Here is an 18,911-nt window from a genome sequence, read left to right on the forward strand (position 1 = left end):
TTTGATAAAGGGAGCCAACCGTAACAAAGGAGGTCTTACCATCCCGAAATCGAAAAGAGGATGAATGAACACTATCTGTATGGGACTTTTTTTTAAGAGGTTTGACAGAGGGAACCGTAACTGCTATGGTCTTATCGTCCCGAAATCGAAGAGAGAAGGAAGACAGGATAGAAGAAAGCCAGCCGTTCCGAGAACGAACATTATCCCATCAGGATAAAATCCGCCCCGGGCGGGAATCGAACCCACGGCCTAGCGCTTACAAGGCAGACGCACTACCAACTAAGCTAACTAGGCTGACTGGGGGACCTTAAACAGCCTGAAACAACACCTGCCTCGGTGGTGTAGTGGTCAAGGCGCTCGCCTGGTAAACAGGAGTGCGTGGGTTCAATCCCAGCCGAGGTATGGAATTTTATCCTCAACATAATTTGAGAATTTAACCACAATAATAGTAGTAGCCTACTGCTGGAGTAAAGGGACTTTTCAGTCCTATGCGAGCAGTATAAATAAGCACTATTATTATTATTCACCCTTTCAAGTAATGGCCAGGCCAGGGTTAGGTATTTATTTAGTTCTTTTCCCTGTTAGAAACTCAGCTAGACAAGTGATAAATAAAGTAACAAGTTAGATTTGAATATTTTTATAAACATGTTTATTAGAGTAGCAATTAAGTTTGTTTTTTTAATTTATTTTTTTTATTCAATTGCATTTTATTTATGTCTAGTACAATTTATAATATCACAATAAAATATACAAAAATAGATAGGGGGTTCTTCTTAATAATATTTATCAATAAAACAATAATAACTTGAAACAGAATAATGTGAGAAAGAAAAAGACTTAAACCTTTTTTAAAGAAAAATTCGTGTTCGCTGTTTGAATATAATTAGAAAGCGAGTTGTATCTATGATAAGGTGTGTCCATACAGAGTTGACTGATCTGTTCACACTGTCCATCTCGTAAATGGACGACCGTGGACTATGCATGGACACAGCTATAGACTAGAGGTGCTGCTGAGTGCTCCTTGCTCCCCTTTACTATCTTCGCTCTAATGAAGCATGGCCCACACGTAATAGTTATTGTATTATACTATGAGGGAAATAATGCTTGTGTACCGATTTTATTTTTATTTCCAATTTAGTTAGTCGGCTGATCTGTTCACACTGTCCATCTCGTAAATGGACGGCCGTGGACTATGCATGGACACAGCTATGGACTAGAGGTGCTGCTGAGTGCTCCTTGCTCCCCTTTACTATCTTCGCTCTAATGAAGCATGGCCCATACGTAATAGTTATTGTATTATACTATGAGGGAAATAATGCTTGTGTACCGATTTTATTTTTATTAATATTTATTTCCAATTTAGTTTGATCAAGGACCAGCGTGATCATCAGATTAAATAAAGCTTCCTAATATTTTCCTATTGCAAAGGGATAAATTGTAGCCGAGTACCTCTAGATCACCTTTCCGAGACATGGCTGAAAATGAAAGTGAGATTTTCATGAGTGAAAAGTGAACGTACAAAAGGGATTTCAAGTTGTGGTTAGCTTGGAGGGTGGCGCGTAGAGGTCGCGGGTTTGATTTCTACCCGGGGCAAACTATATCCCTAAACAGATAAGACTCCTTCTCGGAACGGTTGGCTTTCTTCTATCCTGTCTTCCTCCTCTCTTCGATTTCGGGACGATAAGACCTTATCAGTTATAGCTCCCTCTATCCAACCTCTTGAAAAAAAGTTGATTTCAGGAACCTAGATGGGTTTGTATGTAACTCCGTTTAGTTTAACTTCGTACAAAAAGCCCAGTCTGAGGCTTAGGTGTAGGGGTGAATAGCCTTAAATGTCGATGTCGGTGTAAGCTTAAAACTTAAATGTATCTCTTGTATAGGTTTCCTATTCTCACCTCCACAATGTCCATCACGTGATGTATACTCCAAGGTTCCATTATGAGCCCTCTAAAGAAATCCTGGGAATGCAGCCTTTGGATTTGAAACAGATAGCAACAAAACAACTTTCAAACGCCAAACGTAGGGGTATTACTCGCTGGATTTTAATTTGAACAGTATGGAAAGATTGGAAAGCGACTAACAGATAGTTTTCTTTTTAATATCGGTAAAACGTAAAACACAGCCGAAAATAAATACTCCAGACAGACGGAAGTTTTTCTCAAGTCTGGACTTTGGATGAAGATTTGAAGTTGAAGAAGAGAAGTAGAGGAGGGCCTATGCTTTTTGCTGTGGGATAGGATAGGGACGGGTTCACTGAACAGGCTGCTTTCTTTTTTCTCATCAGCTGATTACGCACAAGGGCCCCTTTTTCCAAGTTCCAAAGTTCAGTGAACTTCTAATTATTATGGATTATTTACTGTAACCAAGAGATACAAACTCTAGAGTCTAGTCTGGCCATCTTTCTTTTCTTTGAATTGTGAAGTTCATTATTTCTGGAAGTTACTACGTCGTATGCAACTTACCTGAGTTCTGCTACCATCAATGATATCTTGATTAGGATAACAAGATGATCAATTACACCAAGTTCACTTTGGTCTCCTAAAGAAATCCTGGGAATACAGCCTTTGGACTTGAAACAGATACCACCAAAACAACTTTCAAACGCCAAACCTAAAGAAATCCTGGGAATACAGCCTTTGGACTTGAAACAGATACCACCAAAACAACTTTCAAACGCCAAACGTAGGGATATTACTCGCTGGATTTTAATTTGAACAGTATGGAAAGATTGGAAAGCGATTAACAGATAGTTTTCTTTTTAATATCGGTAAAACGTAAAACACAGCCGAAAATAAATACTCCAGTAACTCCAGACAGACGGAAGTTTTTCTCAAGTCTGGACTTTGGATGAAGATGAAGAAAAGAAGGGCCTATGCTTTTTGCTGTGGGATAGGATAGGGACGGGTTCACTGAACAGGCTGCTTTCTTTTTTCTCATCAGCTGATTACGCACAGAGAAAAATGTGTAAACACAACAGAGAAAAAACTTGAACTCCATTGGATTTGACCTCCTGGAATGCAATGCACGTTGCGTTTTGTCATTCATTTCACGGCGATATTTTGACTATTCTGTTTTTTGGCGTTACCTACGGCTTACGTTTTTCATTTTCCTCTTTTTTTCTCCAAATTTCATTTAAATAGCTACTTTTAAAAAAAGAATTTTGATAAAGGGAGCCAACCGTAACAAAGGAGGTCTTACCATCCCGAAATCGAAAAGAGGATGAATGAACACTATCTGTATGGGACTTTTTTTTAAGAGGTTTGACAGAGGGAACCGTAACTGCTATGGTCTTATCGTCCCGAAATCGAAGAGAGAAGGAAGACAGGATAGAATTTAAAAAAGAATTTTGATAAAGGAGACCAACCGTAACAAAGGAGGTCTTACCATCCCGAAACCGAAGAGAGGATGAATGAACACTATCTGTATGGGACTTTGTTTTTTTTTTTAAGAGGTTTGATACAGGGAACCGTAACTGCTATGGTCTTATCGTCCCGAAATCGAAGAGAGGATGAATGAACACTATCTGTATGGGACTTTGTTTTTTTTTTTAAGAGGTTTGACAGAGGGAACTGTAACTGCTATGGTCTTATCGTCCCGAAATCGAAGAGAAAAGGAAAAGAAGAAAGCCAGCCGTTCCGAGAACGAACATTATCCCATCAGGATAAAATCCGCCCCGGGCGGGAATCGAACCCGCGGCCTAGCGCTTACAAGGCAGACGCACTACCAACTAAGCTAACTAGGCTGGCAGCTCTTTGACTTTAAAACCTCACCTAAGTCAGCACAACTGTTCCATTGATTTTCAGTCATGGCTAGGAGAAGTGACCACTTCGAATAACAAGGAGTTCACCATCCTCAACCTGGAGCAAGGAATCGAGCCCGCTATATAACGCTAACAAGATAAACGCTCTACCCTCCATGCTAACTGAATTGGCATGGCAATGTCGAGGATAACCGTCTGGGCCTAAGTTTTGTCCATTAGGGTATTCATGTCAATCTAAATTTACACTCAGACCATCTGTCACACTGAAATCCTCGGCACATGTGTGGCGGAAAAAGCTTCTCAGACGGTCTGATAGACCTCAGTCTCAGGCTTTTTCTGCCAATAGATCAGTTGCACTTACTTGGGTGATGTTTCAAAGTCATAGAGCAGGAAAAATGAGGACCAACGGAATTTTTCTTTTTCGACTTTCTAGATACCGAGATAAATCGATCTAGAAAATACCGGTAAGTCGTGAAGTTTGACGTCACGGCATACGCTCCCGTAGGGCATGACGTCATAATTCATGACTCCCGCTTCGTTTGTTTGTGCGCAAGCGTTTCTGCGCATTTTGACGTGAAATCTGATGTCACAACTCTTTGAACTTTTTCATTAGAACGGCAATTAAAAATTGAATTTTCGACCTTTTAAAGTTACTTTTTCGGAGTTTCGACCTCAGATTTGGATTTTTCACAAAAATTCGTGTTCGCTGTTTGAATATAATTAGAAAGCGAGTTGTATCTATGATAAGGTGTGTCCATACAAAGTCGACTGATCTGTTCACACTGTCCATCTCGTAAGTGGACGGCCGTGGACTATGCATGGACACAGCTATAGACTAGAGGTGCTGCTGAGTGCTCCTTGCTCCCCTTTACTATCTTCGCTCTAATGAAGTATGGCCCACACGTAATAGTTATTGTATTATACTATGAGGGAAATAATGCTTGTGTACCGATTTTATTTTTATTAATATTTATTTCCAATTTAGTTTGATCAAGGACCAGCGTGATCATCAGATTAAATAAAGCTTCCTAATATTTTCCTATTGCAAAGGGATAGTTCCCGTAGGAGTGTTCAGTTTATCTAGAGGTAGTTACAGAGGAAATAACAGTTACAGAGGGAAATATGTCAAACGGCATGAAATTTTTAATGTACTGGTAACCCGATGGCAAAGTCAGCTCTAAATGTGTCAGGACTAAGTGATAAGTGAAAGGACAAATCACTATATTTCCAATTTAGTTTGATCAAGGACCAGCGTGATCATCAGATTAAATAAAGCTTCCTAATATTTTCCTATTGCAAAGGGATAGTTCCCGTAGGAGTGTTCAGTTTATCTAGAGGTAGTTACAGAGGAAATAACAGTTACAGAGGGAAATATGTCAAACGGCATGAAATTTTTAATGTACTGGTAACCCGATGGCAAAGTCAGCTCTAAATGTGTCAGGACTGAACGGTATGAAATTTTTAATGTACTGGTAACCCGATGGCAATGTCAGCTCTAAATGTGTCAGGACTAAGTGATAAGTGAGAGGACAAATCACTAAGCTATTTCTCACTACCTAACGCTTCCGTATAAGAAATGGAGAAAAGGAAATCTTAAATAAATCACGAATAAGAAGTAAAATGTTTTAACCTAACAAAACGTACTTATAGTTAAGTACCAGTTTGTGTTTAGACGATAGAGAAAGGAATGTGAATAGGTGTAGAAATAAAGGTTGGTTAGAGCAGTGAAGATTGAAAGCTTGAAACGGGTCTCTATAAATAATTATGTAGCTGTGTTGATAGAAGCAGTAATAATGCTAGATTTACAAGGGTGAGATAGTAAAAGAGAAGTTTGGTTCTACTGTAAACGGACTGCACTGCAATTGGGGGGAATGCAACCGATATGGAAAAATAAATAATGGAGATTTCTTTACACTGCTGTGACAACTAAATTACTAACAATTATGTAACCAAAACGAGAGTTGTTGTTGTCAAATGTCAAGGAACAAGGAACTTGACCACTAAGCCATTCTCCCTAAAGATTCTACAGAGTTAAAATTTAAGAAAATTGTTGAGAGTCGAGAAATTTTCGTGATTTTATTTACATTTCTTACAGAGTTTAACTTGTTAGGTATAGGATTAGTGTTAGTGGCAGTCCCAAGATTCGTAAACCTACTAATCCTGCTTTATATTTTAGCCCTAGGATATCCATGCGACGAAGGGATAAACAGATAAGAAGAAAAGAACATTGAAGAAGGGAAGGATGAAAGAGATGACTAGATAAGAGAAAAGGACTTTGGTCTTAATAGAGGAAAAGAAATTCACTAAAAAATAAAACTTTTTTCCTCTAGCACAAAAAACCCCTATTAGAATTCAGTGCTAAATTTTGTTTGTTATTTGTCTCCAAATAAATCAAATCAAACGTTATTTTAGAGAGAAAAAATTAAAAAGTCAATCGAATGAAGGACTTTGGTCTTAATGGAGGAAAAGAAATTCACTGAAAAAAGACTTTTTTCCTCTAGCACAAAAAACCCCCTTTTAGAATTCAGTGCAAAATTTTGTTTGTTATTTGTCTCCAAATAAATCAAATCAAACGTTATTTTAGAGAGAAAAAATTAAAAAGTCAATCGAATAAATCAAATTCCAAAGCATAAATCAACCCCAGGTAGGAAAACTTAAAAGTGTTATCAGTTATCATAGGAAAGAAGAAATGAAAACTTTGTACACAATGAAAGTTTGAGGGGGTAAAACTGTAGAAGATAAAAATACAGGGTACTACGTGAGTCATAGAGCAACTTAAAATATAGGGACATAAAATTTACCCCAAATAAATGCATTAATCAGGAAATCACACCAAAATTAATTGATAAATACCAAAATTTTCTCGAAATTAAGTCCAGAGCTCTCTGCCCTTAATTTGTGATTTCAATAAGCTATTTTATTTGATTGAAATTTGAATTATGACTTACGGAACACCCTGACAGGGTACTACGTGAGTCGTAGATCAACTTAAAATATAGGGACATAAAATATAAAATTTACCCCAAATAAATGCATTAATCAGGAAATCACACCAAAATTAATTGATAAATATTTTCTCGAAATCAAGTCCAGAGCTCTCTGCCCTTAATTTGTGATTTCAATAAGCTATTTTATTTGATTGAAATTTGAATTATGACTTACGGAACACCCTGTCTCAAAAACTCATAAATTTAATGTGGTCTGTTTAAGCTCAAAGTTCTAACTTGAGGAGGTCTATGAAAGAATCGGCATTGGAAGACAGTACACAAAATGGCTCTTCTTTCATTGACCTCTTCATTAGTGAAAACTCTCAACGCAAATGTGAGTTAAGGCATTTTAACTTTTCAGATAATAATAAAACAATCTAATTTTTAAAGAAATATGGCCCCTTTTTAGTTTCAAAAGGCTGAAACTGGGCTATGGTCGTGCTAACTCAAAATGCCTTGACGCAATTTCGGATTGAGGAGAAAAATACAGCTCTAACTACTTGAATAAGCCGGCTATACACGGTGGTATTCTAAGAACAAGCCGGGTATACACTAGAGTCTAGATACCATTAGGGTCGGTGCAGGAGACCCTTTCCAAAACAAATGAAAAAAACGTGGGGAAAAAATATGAAAAGTGGGCATCAGTACCTAAAGGTGTGAGTACGGGCTCAGCGAAAAACACAGGCTGATGTGAAACCGTAACCAGGGTTGGTCTGTTTAAGCTCAAAGTTCTAACTTGAAGAGGTCTATGAAAGAATCGGCATTGGAAGACAGTACACAAAATGGCTCTTCTTTCATTGACCTCTTCATTAGTGAAAACTCTCAACGCAAATGTGAGTTAAGGCATTTTAACTTTTCAGATAATAATAAAACAATCTGTGGGACCAAATTTTGAGAGGTATTTTTTCCCAGTCTACCTGGTTTTTCCAGTACGCAAGTAGTACATCTTTCGTACGCTTTTCTGTGGGACCAAATTTTGAGAGGTATTTTTTCCCAGTCTACCTGGTTTTTCCAGTACGCAAGTAGTACATCTTTAGTACGCAAGTAGTACCTGTCTACCTGAAAATTTAGTACGCAAGTAGTAAACACCGATTTATATTCATGCGAGAAGGATCTTCAACAACACACACAATAGTCAAAAAGTAAACAAGAGACAACCATGGGGAATAGTTAGTTTAAATTTGACGTCATCTGAAAATTCTTGAATATTATAAAAATTACTTTAATATGTCTTTATCCAAGTAACCAAAGATTTCCAACCACCTATGCAACATTTATCCAAGTAACCAAAGATTTCCAGCCACCTATGTAGCACGAGTTTAGTTAGCTTGGAAGGTAGAGCTTCTAGCTTCCAAGCTCTAGGTCGCGGGTGTCATTTCTGTCCGATGTAAACTTTATCTTAAACAGATAAGGTTCGTTCTCGGGAAGGCTGGCTTTTTTCTATCCCGTCCTCGCCTCGGTCTCTTATAGTCTAGATTTATGGATCGTTCTCACAAATCGCACCTTTTAGTGATTCTCTTACATTAATGTATGAGGCCATACTTTAGCATGACGGATACAATGAATTCTGTGTAATAGCACGTCCGATATAATAACATTCTGTGTCATAGCATACCCAGTACACAGTTTCCAGTCTCCCACTTCCGTCCTGTCCCCAGGTTCATACCCCGTATCTGACATCTTTTCTTCCAAACTGAAACCCCAGCGCTTAAGAATTCCCTCTATCCAACCTGTTGGAAATAATAATACTAATAATATAACTCACCTTGGCTTCCAGATAATATAACTCACCTTGGGTTCCAGATAATATAACTCACCTTGGCTGACGGCGGCGAGTACTAGTTCAGCTGCCTCCTTGTTATTTGCAGGTTCCCCGGCTAGATCGGCAATAGTATCAAACTCCTCTCTAGGAACTTGCAGGATGTCCGCCACTAGTTGCTGCTTCTCTGCCAGTGCTTGCTTGATCATATCGTCCTTCCTCCGTAGCCTCTCTGTGAAACAGAATGCGGCGCTTAGTGAAACAGGGATCACGGGAGAGATAGAGAGACAGTAGTAAAACAGAACGCGGCGCTTAGTGAAACAGGGATCACTTGAGAGTGAAACAGGTGTGGTTTGAGGGATATAGGTACGAGTACTGTGAAAAACATGGCTTTATTTCTGGGGTATACAATCTTATATTCAAGTGTTTAGGCCAGCCACAAGGCCATCCATGTCTTAATATTTAGGCCAGCCACTCACTATCAGGTAGACCTGACAGGTACACTTGATCAGGTCCGCCTGTCTGATCTGTACACAAAACGGCTCTTCTTTCATTGACCTCTTCATTAGTGAAAACTCTCAACGCAAAAGTGAGTTAAGGCTTTTTTACTTTTCAGATAATAATAAAACAGTCCAATTTTTAAAGAAATATGGCCCCTTTTTAGTTTCAAAAGGCTGAAACTGGGCTATGGTCGTGCAAACTCAAAATGCCTTGACGCAATATCGGGTTGAGAAGAAAAATACAGCTCTAACTACTTGAATAAGCCGGCTATACACGGTGGTATTCTAAGAACAAGCCGGGTATACACTAGAGTCTAGATAATAGGGCGGGTTTACACTAATACTCACCACTGCGATGTCGTGATGAAGATTTCTGAGAGGCTTCATGCATGGCATGCAGCTGGTCTCGAGATCTTTGTAGTTCCTTACGCAGTCTTTCTCTCTCCTCATCTCTCTCGGACATTAAATTCTGGAAAGAAAACATAAAATAAAATAAATACACATCATATAGGTATGTATGGACACAATTTTTGATTTTACCTGACGTTCATGAGCGTCCAAATTTCTACTACACATCATATAGGTATGTATGGACACAATTTTTGATTTTACCTGACGTTCATGAGCGTCCAAATTTCTACTTTCTACAAAAGTTCGAAGTTTCAACTCAACAGTTTGTCTGTAAGCCTGTCTATTTTTTCTGCGGTAACGGTTTGTTTGATTTTAATGAAAAGTGCTTGCCGCTTTTCATTAAACTTGCAACACATATAGGATAATTTCTTCCGAGCTATTGAGCCCGATTAAGATTTGGAAAACCTGCAGGAAGGAGCCTTTTTAAGAAATTATTTGTTCGGTCGTAACTCCCGAAGGATTAGTCGGATTTTGATGAAATTTTGCAAGAATTTCTACTTTCTACAAAAGTTCGAAGTTTCAACTCAACAGTTTGTCTGTGGGCCTGTCTGTTCGTTCCGCGCTTTTCACTAAAATTGCAACACATATAGGATAATTTCTTCCGAGATATTGAGCCCGATTAAGATTTGCAAAACCTGCAGGAAGGAGCCTTTTTAAGAAATTATTTGTTCGGTCGTAACTCCCGAAGGATTAGTCGGATTTTGATGAAATTTTGCAAACATGTTCAACACTTAAAGAATATTTTGGAAATATTATTTGCCGATTCAATTTTGATCTTCATAATCAAAGAGTACAGAAGGACAAGTTTTACTTATGTAACTCCCGAAGGATTAGTCGGATTTTGATGAAATTTTGCAAACATGTTCAACAAGAATATTTTGGAAATATTATTTGCCGATTCCATTTTGATCTTCATAATCAAAGAGTACAGAAGGACAAGTTTTACTTACCAATAGCTGAGTGAGATGTGTATTGAGGGAGTTTGCTATGACTTGTAGTTTGACTGAAGGTACGCCGGGCATTTTGTTGCCAGGTGATAGAGTGTTGCCGCTACTAGGCGTAGAGGGAGGTGCAGGGTTGCCAGTTGTACTAGTAGAAGACTCATCTTCTGATATTCGCAGGGATTCATTTACCATTGCTGACAGCTGATTGGCTGAGGAGAAATAAGACACATGGAAATGGTTAGTTTAAATTTGACGTCATCTGAAAATTCTTGAATATTATAAAAATTACTTTAATAATAATGTCTTTATCCAAGTAACCAACGACAGCTGATTGGCTGAGGAGAAATAAGACACATGGGAATGGTTAGTTTAAATTTGACGTCATCTGAAAATTCTTGAATATTATAAAAATTACTTTAATAATAATGTCTTTATCCAAGTAACCAAAGATTTCCAACCATCTATGCATCATTTATCCAAGTAACTAAAGATTTCCAGCCACCTATGTAGCACGAGTTTAGTTAGCTTGGAAGGTAGAGCTTCCCCATAATATAACTCACCTTGGCTTCCAGATAATATAACTCACCTTGGCTTCCCGATAATATAACTCACCTTGGCTTCCAGATAATATAACTCACCTTGGCTTCCAGATAATATAACTCACCTTGGCTTCCAGATAATATAACTCACCTTGGCTTCCAGATAATATAACTCACCTTGGCTTCCAGATAATATAACTCACCTTGGCTTCCCGATAATATAACTCACCTTGGCTTCCCGATAATATAACTCACCTTGGCTTCCAGATAATATAACTCACCTTGGCTTCCCGATAATATATCTCACCTTGGCTTCCTGATAATATAAAGATAATATAACTCACCTTAGCTTCCAGATAATATAACTCACCTTGGCTTCCAGATAATATAACTCACCTTGGCTGACGGCGGCGAGGACTAGTTCAGCTGCCTCCTTGTTATGTGCAGGTTCCCCGGCTAGATCTGCAATAGTATCAAACTCCTCTCTAGGAACTTGCAGGATGTCCGCCACTAGTTGCTGCTTCTCTGCCAGTGCTTGCTTGATCATATCGTCCTTCCTCCGTAGCCTCTCTGTGAAACAGAATGCGGCGCTTAGTGAAACAGGGATCTTGACTTCATTTCTGGGGTAACTGGGGTATAGAATCTCATGTGTAAGTGTTTTTTAATGTTTAGGCTGGGACCTATAAGTGTTCAGTTTGTAGATTCGTAGAAGTTTTTCACTTTTTGTAGTAGTCTAAATTCTAAAAGAAACAGCGGCCTTCATTTTGCATTAAACTTCCAACTTCCAATTTACATTTCTGTAAATGTTTGTTAATCCATGAGTTAGGGCCCGAACAGTTTCCTAGCATTCTCAAAGGTTAACAACTACTTCATGAGATTATAATCCCGTTTTTTCCTCTCAAATCTATAAATTTACCACTTTTACCGAGTTGGGGAAAAAACCTTTCTAAATTATTTACCGATACCGATTTGTTTACCTACTATTTCTTTTCAATGGGAGTGATGCATATTATACAAGGCCCAGGCTGGAATGCTGTACTAGAGCAAAACCCCATTAGCATTAGGGCTGCCCATTGCGCAATACCTAACTGATAATCAGTTTAATAGTCCAGTAATTATTGGCTGGCCTTAGGCAGGTGTTGAGTTCGTAGAAGCTTAGCACATCCTTTAGGGCCGTTTGCTTTAAGCCTCTGAGTGGGCTTTTTCCGTCTAAAGTGTTGAGTTAGAATGTCTAGGCTGGGGTCTACAAATGTTTGTTAATCTATGAGTTAAGGCCCAAACAGTCTCCAAGCATTCTCAAATGTGAACAACATGAGAATATAATCCCGTTCCCCTCCTCCTTTCTACAAATTTCATTGGTTTTCTTCTACCACTTTTACCGAGTTGGGAAAAAACCTTTCGCCATTACCTACCGATACTTTTGCCATTTATTTACCTACTATTTTTTTTCAATGGAAGTAATGCATATTATAAAAGACCCAGGCTGGAATGCTGTACTAGAGCAAAACCCCATTAGTATTACCGCGGCCTAATACAGGCGTCATTGCGCAATACCTAACTGATCATCAGTTTAATAGTCCAATAATTATTATTACTGAACAGAATGCACTTGAAATTTCCAATAGTGAAATGCAGCACTATAATAATAATTAGTTTTGTTATTATTTCCCAATGTTCACGGCTCTCCCATTAGGTTCTCTAATCAAGTTTTCATAAATTCACATTAAATTCATATGAATTCCACTTGAATAAGGAGAGGGGGGGGGATCAATAAATAATTACACGTGTACAGGGTGTGCCATAAATTATTGCACTTATATATAGGGTGTCTTTCTCAAATTAACCCATTTTTATATGCCTTATTATTCGTATTGGTCTTTCAACCTTTTTTTTAATTATTTAATTAGGAACCAATCTATCATCGATTGATCCACACAGTAGGAATAACAAATTCAATAATCTTAATCGTATACGCTTGTAGAAGGCTGATAGGTAATAGCTACTTTTAAAACAGAAAATTCGCGTTCATTGTAAATTGCCTATTATGAACTTGTACATAATCATACATAATAGGTCTTCACTGGGGGGTTTTCCCTATGGTAGAAATCCATCAAGACAGAAGAAGACTACGAAATGAATTCTTGGAAATCAATTAGATTGTCTCTGTTTTCTTCAATTTTAGCCTAAGTAATCTTGTCTGTAGTACTGACCATGGATTTGAAATTATCTATCATGGATGGCATAGGTAATTTCAATATAATTGAGATGGTATGCGGAAAAGATGAACTTCCACCTAACCCAAACGTATCAAGCTTGTGTAGGCAGGTAGGTACCTAATCTGAGAACTAACCTATAGAGTACATAGGTAGGTAGGTAGGTAGGTGTACCTGTACCTATTGAAAAAAAAAATAAGGGAAAAATGTGCCAGACAGGGAAATGAAATATTTCCCCAAAACTTTTTAGCTTTTTACTTCACTAACGTCAACTTCTGATGGGGAGGAAAATGCTGATGGAAAATTATTAATAAGGAGACGAACGTTCTTTCCTCAATATTCCAAAACATATTGCGAGATGAGAAGTAGAGAGGCAAACAAGCAGAGAAATCCAATGGAGCAGTTGCAAATGGGTAAAAATTATTAATAAATGGTCGATTCCTACGTAAAAAGTTGTGAAAAATCCAAATATGAGGTCAAAACTCCGAAAAAGTAACTTTGAAACGTCGAAAATTCAATTTTTAATTACCGTTCTAATGAAAAAGTTCAAAGAGTTGTGACGTCAGATTTCACGTCAAAATGCGCAGAAACGCAGGTGAGAGAGGAGAAAAGGAAGAGGGGGAGAGAGACAGGTAAGAAAATGAGAAAAGACTAGAAAAATGTTGATTCAAGGGTTTTCAAGAAAAGGAATTCCCATTTTTACTTTCTTTTCCATTTTTTTCCTCTTCCACAAAGTGTCCCACCTCCACAAAGTCTCAATTGTGAAGTACGTATTTGTGGGTATCACATCAGGATCAGAATACACTGGTAAACCCGTTCACAACTTTTGCAGATAACACAGCATTACTAAGTGCTTGATCCTTTCCAATCCTTTCTCCTATCTAAATATTCCAACACTCATAATGCCGGGATCAGAGAGAGAGAAAGAGTGAATGAACTCAAGAGCCAAGAGCTATAAGTAGGTATACACAAGAACCAATAGATTGTCTTCTAAGTAGGTACCTACCTACCTACCTACCTACATATATGTAATATGTACAACGTGGATAAATTCTAAGTGCCTATGTCCCACGTAAGTACAAGTACAAGTACTCACTATACTCATGTACCAATATGTACGTACATATCTAGTAGGTAACTTTACTAACTATACAACCTAATCAATAGTCACATGTATTTGTAACGTGTCTTCCAAAACTGCTCACGGCAAATCCTCCTACCATCATCAGATCATCACATGACTGACTGAACGAAGTGAGTTTCAAATTAACTATTACTAAACAATGACTTGAGAGTTAGTAACTAAACAATAACTTTAGGGTTAGTAATACTTGGGGAGTTATAGCCAGAAAACTAGAGGATATATGAATGATCACTGATCAGGCTAAAGGATGGGTCATTCAGGAAAAGTTAGAAAGGATAAGGATATTTTTAATCAAATATTTTTTCTTCTTTGTTCCTGGCCTAACTACACGTGGCTTTAATTACAGGGTTGCCATGATTCACATTTTTTAATGGCTTATTGCAAATTCGCAAGTGTGGTAAAATGGCAATCCTATAATAGTTATGGTTTTTTTAGTCTACATGGGCGGATTTAGACCATTTTCTTCTTCTTCGTTAGATACCTTACCAATTTGTGAAGGTACAGAAGTAGGCAATTCTAGTGAAGTAAAAAGTTTAGGAGTAACATCTTCGACAAATAATAATTGGACATTTTGTAGAACCTCCCTAAGACTACAGATTTACAAAACCTACTGGGAAAACAATACTTATTCTGGGCAGAACCTACATTATTTCCTGGGCGGGTAGGTAAATGGTAAAGGGTGTCATGCTTTATAAGGACCATGCAATATGTTCCTATCCATGCATTGTAAGATGATGTGCACATGCTAAAACAATATGCTCAGAATGAAATAATCATGCAATCATTACAAATTATAACTATTACTAAACAATTGAGAGTTAGTAATACTTGGGGAGTTATAGCCAGAAAACTAGAGGATATATGAATGATCAGACTAAAGGATGGGTCATTCAGGAAAAGTTAGAAAGGATAAGGATATTTTTAATCAAATATTTTTTCTTCTTTTTTCCTGGCTTAACTACACGTGGCTTTAATTACAGGGTGATGTGCGCATGCTAAAACAATATGCTCAGAATGAAATAATCATGCAATCATTACAAATTATAACTATTACTAAACAATAACTTGAGGGTTAGTAATACTTGGGGAGTTATAGCCAGAAAACTAGAGGATATATGAATGATCAGGCTAAAGGATGGGTCATTCAGGAAAAGTTAGAAAGGATAAGGATATTTTTAATCAAATATTTTTTCTTCTTTTTTCCTGGCTTAACTACACGTGGCTTTAATTACAGGGTTGCCATAATTCACATTTTTTAATGGCTTATTGCAAATTCGCAAGTGTGGTAAAATGGCAATCCTATAATAGTTATGGTTTTTTTAGTCTACATGGGCGGATTTAGACCATTTTCTTCTTCTTCGTTAGATACCTTACCAATTTGTGAAGGTACAGAAGTAGGCAATTACATACTGTTCAACTTTTTATCCTCCCTTTAATCAAAACAATCTAGATCCGCCCATATCACACCAAAACAGAAAACGGTTGTAAGAAATCACAAAGTTTGATCATAACAGAACTGAGCGGACCTTTTTCTCCCTTTCTAAAGAAAGTGCTTTAACATATTCGAGGTCTTTGGAAAGTAGGAGTTTAATGTGTTCTTACAACCGTTGTCTAATAAAACAAAGCATCTCCCAACACCAGACCAAACCATTCCACCTAGTTCAGAATTATTGCAGGCGTGTCAAACTTAACTGAGCGGACCTTTTTCTCCCTTTCTAAAGAAAGTGCTTTAACATATTCGAGGTCTTTGGAAAGTAGAAGTTTAATGTGTTCTTACAACCGTTGTCTAATAAAAACAAAGCATCTCCCAACACCAGACCAAACCATTCCACCTAGTTCAGAATTATTGCAGGCGTGTCAAACTCGTTTCTTTTTGAAAATATCGCCTGCGGCGCTGAACCATTTGTTTTTCGTTATCTATCCGAGGGAGAGGACATTTCCCATTAAGTTTGAGTTTGACACCCCTGTCCAACAGTCCACGAGCCCACAGAGCGAGGTTAGGAATTGGTTACGTTTTGTAAATCTTTATTCTCATTGGCTGACAGAGCGATTTGGTTTTTTTCCTCCTAACCGCGCTCTGAAGGCAGATGTAGAAACTATCCGTGCCCAGTCATTTAGGGTCGGTGCAGGAGACCCTTTCCAAAACAAATGAAAAAAACGTGGGGAAAAAATATGAAAAGTGGGCATCAGTACCTAAAGGTGTGAGTACGGGCTCAGCGAAAAACACAGGCTGATGTGAAACCGTAACCAGGGCTGGATCAACCAGATGGGCCTCTTCTATGGTAAGTCTAACTGGTTCAGGGGTGCTCGTATCTGCCGTCACCAGGCCCGGAGGTAACAAAACAAACGAGAGGGAGAAAGAGAAAAAGAAACAAAAGTTAGAAAAGATGCTGAGCAATCCAATAACATCATCCACATCACAAAGTATAGGAATTGAAAAACTAATCAAAATGGGGGAAATGGAAAAATAGCTAAAATACTAGGGTTATCGGTGCGCCGCTATGTACCATAGCTCCTTTTTCCATTTTTAGCTGAATTCCTAGGAATTGGTTACGTTTTGTAAATCTTTATTCTCATTGGCTGACAGAGCGATTTAGTTTTTTTCCTCCTAACCGCGCTCTGAAGGCAGATGTAGAAACTATCCGTGCCCAGTCATTTAGGGTCGGTGCAGGAGACCCTTTCCAAAACAAATGAAAAAAATATGAAAAGTGGGCATCAGTACCTAAAGGTGTGAGTACGGGCTCAGCGAAAAACACAGGCTGATGTGAAACCGTAACCAGGGCTGGATCAACCAGATGGGCCTCTTCTATGGTAAGTCTAACTGGTTCAGGGGTGCTCGTATCTGCCGTCACCAGGCCCGGAGGTAACAAAACAAACGAGAGGGAGAAAGAGAAAAAGAAACAAAAGTTAGAAAAGATGCTGAGCAATCCAATAACATCATCCACATCACAAAGTATAGGAATTGAAAAACTAATCAAAATGGGGGAAATGGAAAAATAGCTAAAATACTAGGGTTATCGGTGCGCCGCTATGTACCATAGCTCCTTTTTCCATTTTTAGCTGAATTCCCTTAGGGATCTCTATTTATTTTGCGACAAAGTCAGAGGTTTGGGTCGGGGTTATCTTTATCTTGGGGCAACTATAGGAAGCTATTCGCTAACTCATTTTCTACCCTAGTTACATTATCTAAAACTCGATATAAAAAGAAGGTTTATAACCTACATCAAAAGTTTACGGAATCCAAAGATCACCCATTCCCTGAAATTCAAACTATTTAAATTTCCCTGAACTGCAATCTACTCTTAGGGTAAATTTCAAATCGGTTCTCTAATTTTATTCGCACAGTTTATTATTCCACAGGCTATCCTGTCCCAATCCTTTTTATTCCAGTTTGTAAAATCTAAACCGTGATTTCGAACATCATCCACATCACAAAGTATAGGAATTGAAAAACTAATCAAAATGGGGGAAATGAAAAAATAGCTAAAATACTAGGGTTATCGGTGGGCCGCTATGAACCATATAACTCCTTTTTCCATTTTTAGCTGAATTTCCTTTAGGGAACTCTATTTATTTTGCGACAAAGTCAGAGGTTTGGGTCGGGGTTATCTTTATCTTGGGGCAACTAGGAAGCTATTCGCTAACTCATTTTCTACCCTAGTTACATTATCTAAAACTCGATATAAAAAAAAGGTTTACCTACATCAAAAGTTTACGGAATCCAAAGATCACCCATTCCCTGAAATTCAAACTATTTAATTTTATTCGCACAGTTTATTATTCCACAGGCTATCCTGTCCCAATCCTTTTTATTCCAGTTTGTAAAATCTAAACCATGATTTCTTTGTGGTCAAGCTGATAGCTTCTTCACAATTTTTGTGGATATCACAGCATTACTAAGAGCCTCCTGTACTATTTCTGACGTTTCTATAATTTTTCTTTTTACTCTGGTAATGCCACCACTGGTCGCTACCTGATTAAAGTAGCTACTCAATTGTCCTCACGAGGTTGAGTGCACCCCGAACTCCAAGCACAGAGCCGAAAAACACCTCGGCCCCGCCGGGAATCGAAGCTGGGCCTCCTGCGTGCAAGCCATGAGTGATACTCACTCGGCCACGGAGGTCCTGGTATAATGGAGAGAGAACAGTTTAATTGAGTTTCCTATATTCCCTACCAGTGGCTATATCAAATTATTCAATGTATAATTAGTATGCAAATTTATTACTCGATAATACATATGTATGTATGACAGTACTGAGTAGTGGGGAGGTAGTGAGTAAACAGAAAGACTTTGCGAGTATTTTGGAATAACTTAATATAGTTTGTTGTTGTTGTTGTTGTTCTTGTTGCTGTTGTTGTTGTTGTAGTGGGACTTCTGGGGTTTACGTTTAACATTTTTCACACTTTTAGAGATGAGAAGCAGTTTTTTTAAACTACCAACGTCGTATCAGGGTTCTATGCCTTTTGCTTTTTCGCTGAGATTTCAACCAGCTTACTTATATTCTCACGAGGCTGAGTGCAACCCAAAATAGCGAGTAGCACATGTGTACCAAACAATCACCTGTCCAGACACAGACCAAGCTCAACTGTGCTTAACTTCAGTGATGTGATTCGGCAAAACTCGTGCTTTTATCCTAACTGAGGCTCATTGTTA

The 18,911-nt window shown here is 38.1% G+C and overlaps 1 protein-coding gene across 1 annotated transcript; it reads right to left on the minus strand.

Moving 5' to 3' along the window:
* Positions 1-9,269: 9,269 nt before the first annotated feature.
* LOC103514062 lies at positions 9,270-16,727 on the minus strand. Its single transcript, XM_008478929.3, has 4 exons — positions 16,451-16,727; positions 11,297-11,470; positions 10,368-10,570; positions 9,270-9,475 (listed from the first exon to the last, which is right to left on the minus strand). The coding sequence occupies exons 2-4, from the start codon at positions 11,445-11,447 to the stop codon at positions 9,344-9,346; spliced, it is 486 nt and encodes a 161-aa protein (XP_008477151.1). The 5' UTR covers positions 11,448-11,470; positions 16,451-16,727; the 3' UTR covers positions 9,270-9,343.
* Between the last annotated feature and the right edge of the window lie 2,184 nt (positions 16,728-18,911).

The sequence above is a fragment of the Diaphorina citri genome, unplaced genomic scaffold (assembly GCF_000475195.1).
Source record: "Diaphorina citri unplaced genomic scaffold, Diaci psyllid genome assembly version 1.1 scaffold1075, whole genome shotgun sequence".
NCBI lineage: Eukaryota > Metazoa > Arthropoda > Insecta > Hemiptera > Psyllidae > Diaphorina > Diaphorina citri.

What these genes read in the sequence shown, in the direction of transcription:
- LOC103514062 (XM_008478929.3), bottom strand. Translation starts at nt 11,447, where the DNA reads ATGATCAAGCAAGCACTGGCAGAGAAGCAGCAACTAGTGGCGGACATC. An exon ending in CCTCGCCGCCGTCAGCCAAG is followed by an intron (nt 10,571 to 11,296) that starts GTGAGTTATATT and finishes ATTTCTCCTCAG; the next exon opens with CCAATCAGCTGTCAGCAATG. An exon ending in CACATCTCACTCAGCTATTG is followed by an intron (nt 9,476 to 10,367) that starts GTAAGTAAAACT and finishes TTTTCTTTCCAG; the next exon opens with AATTTAATGTCCGAGAGAGA.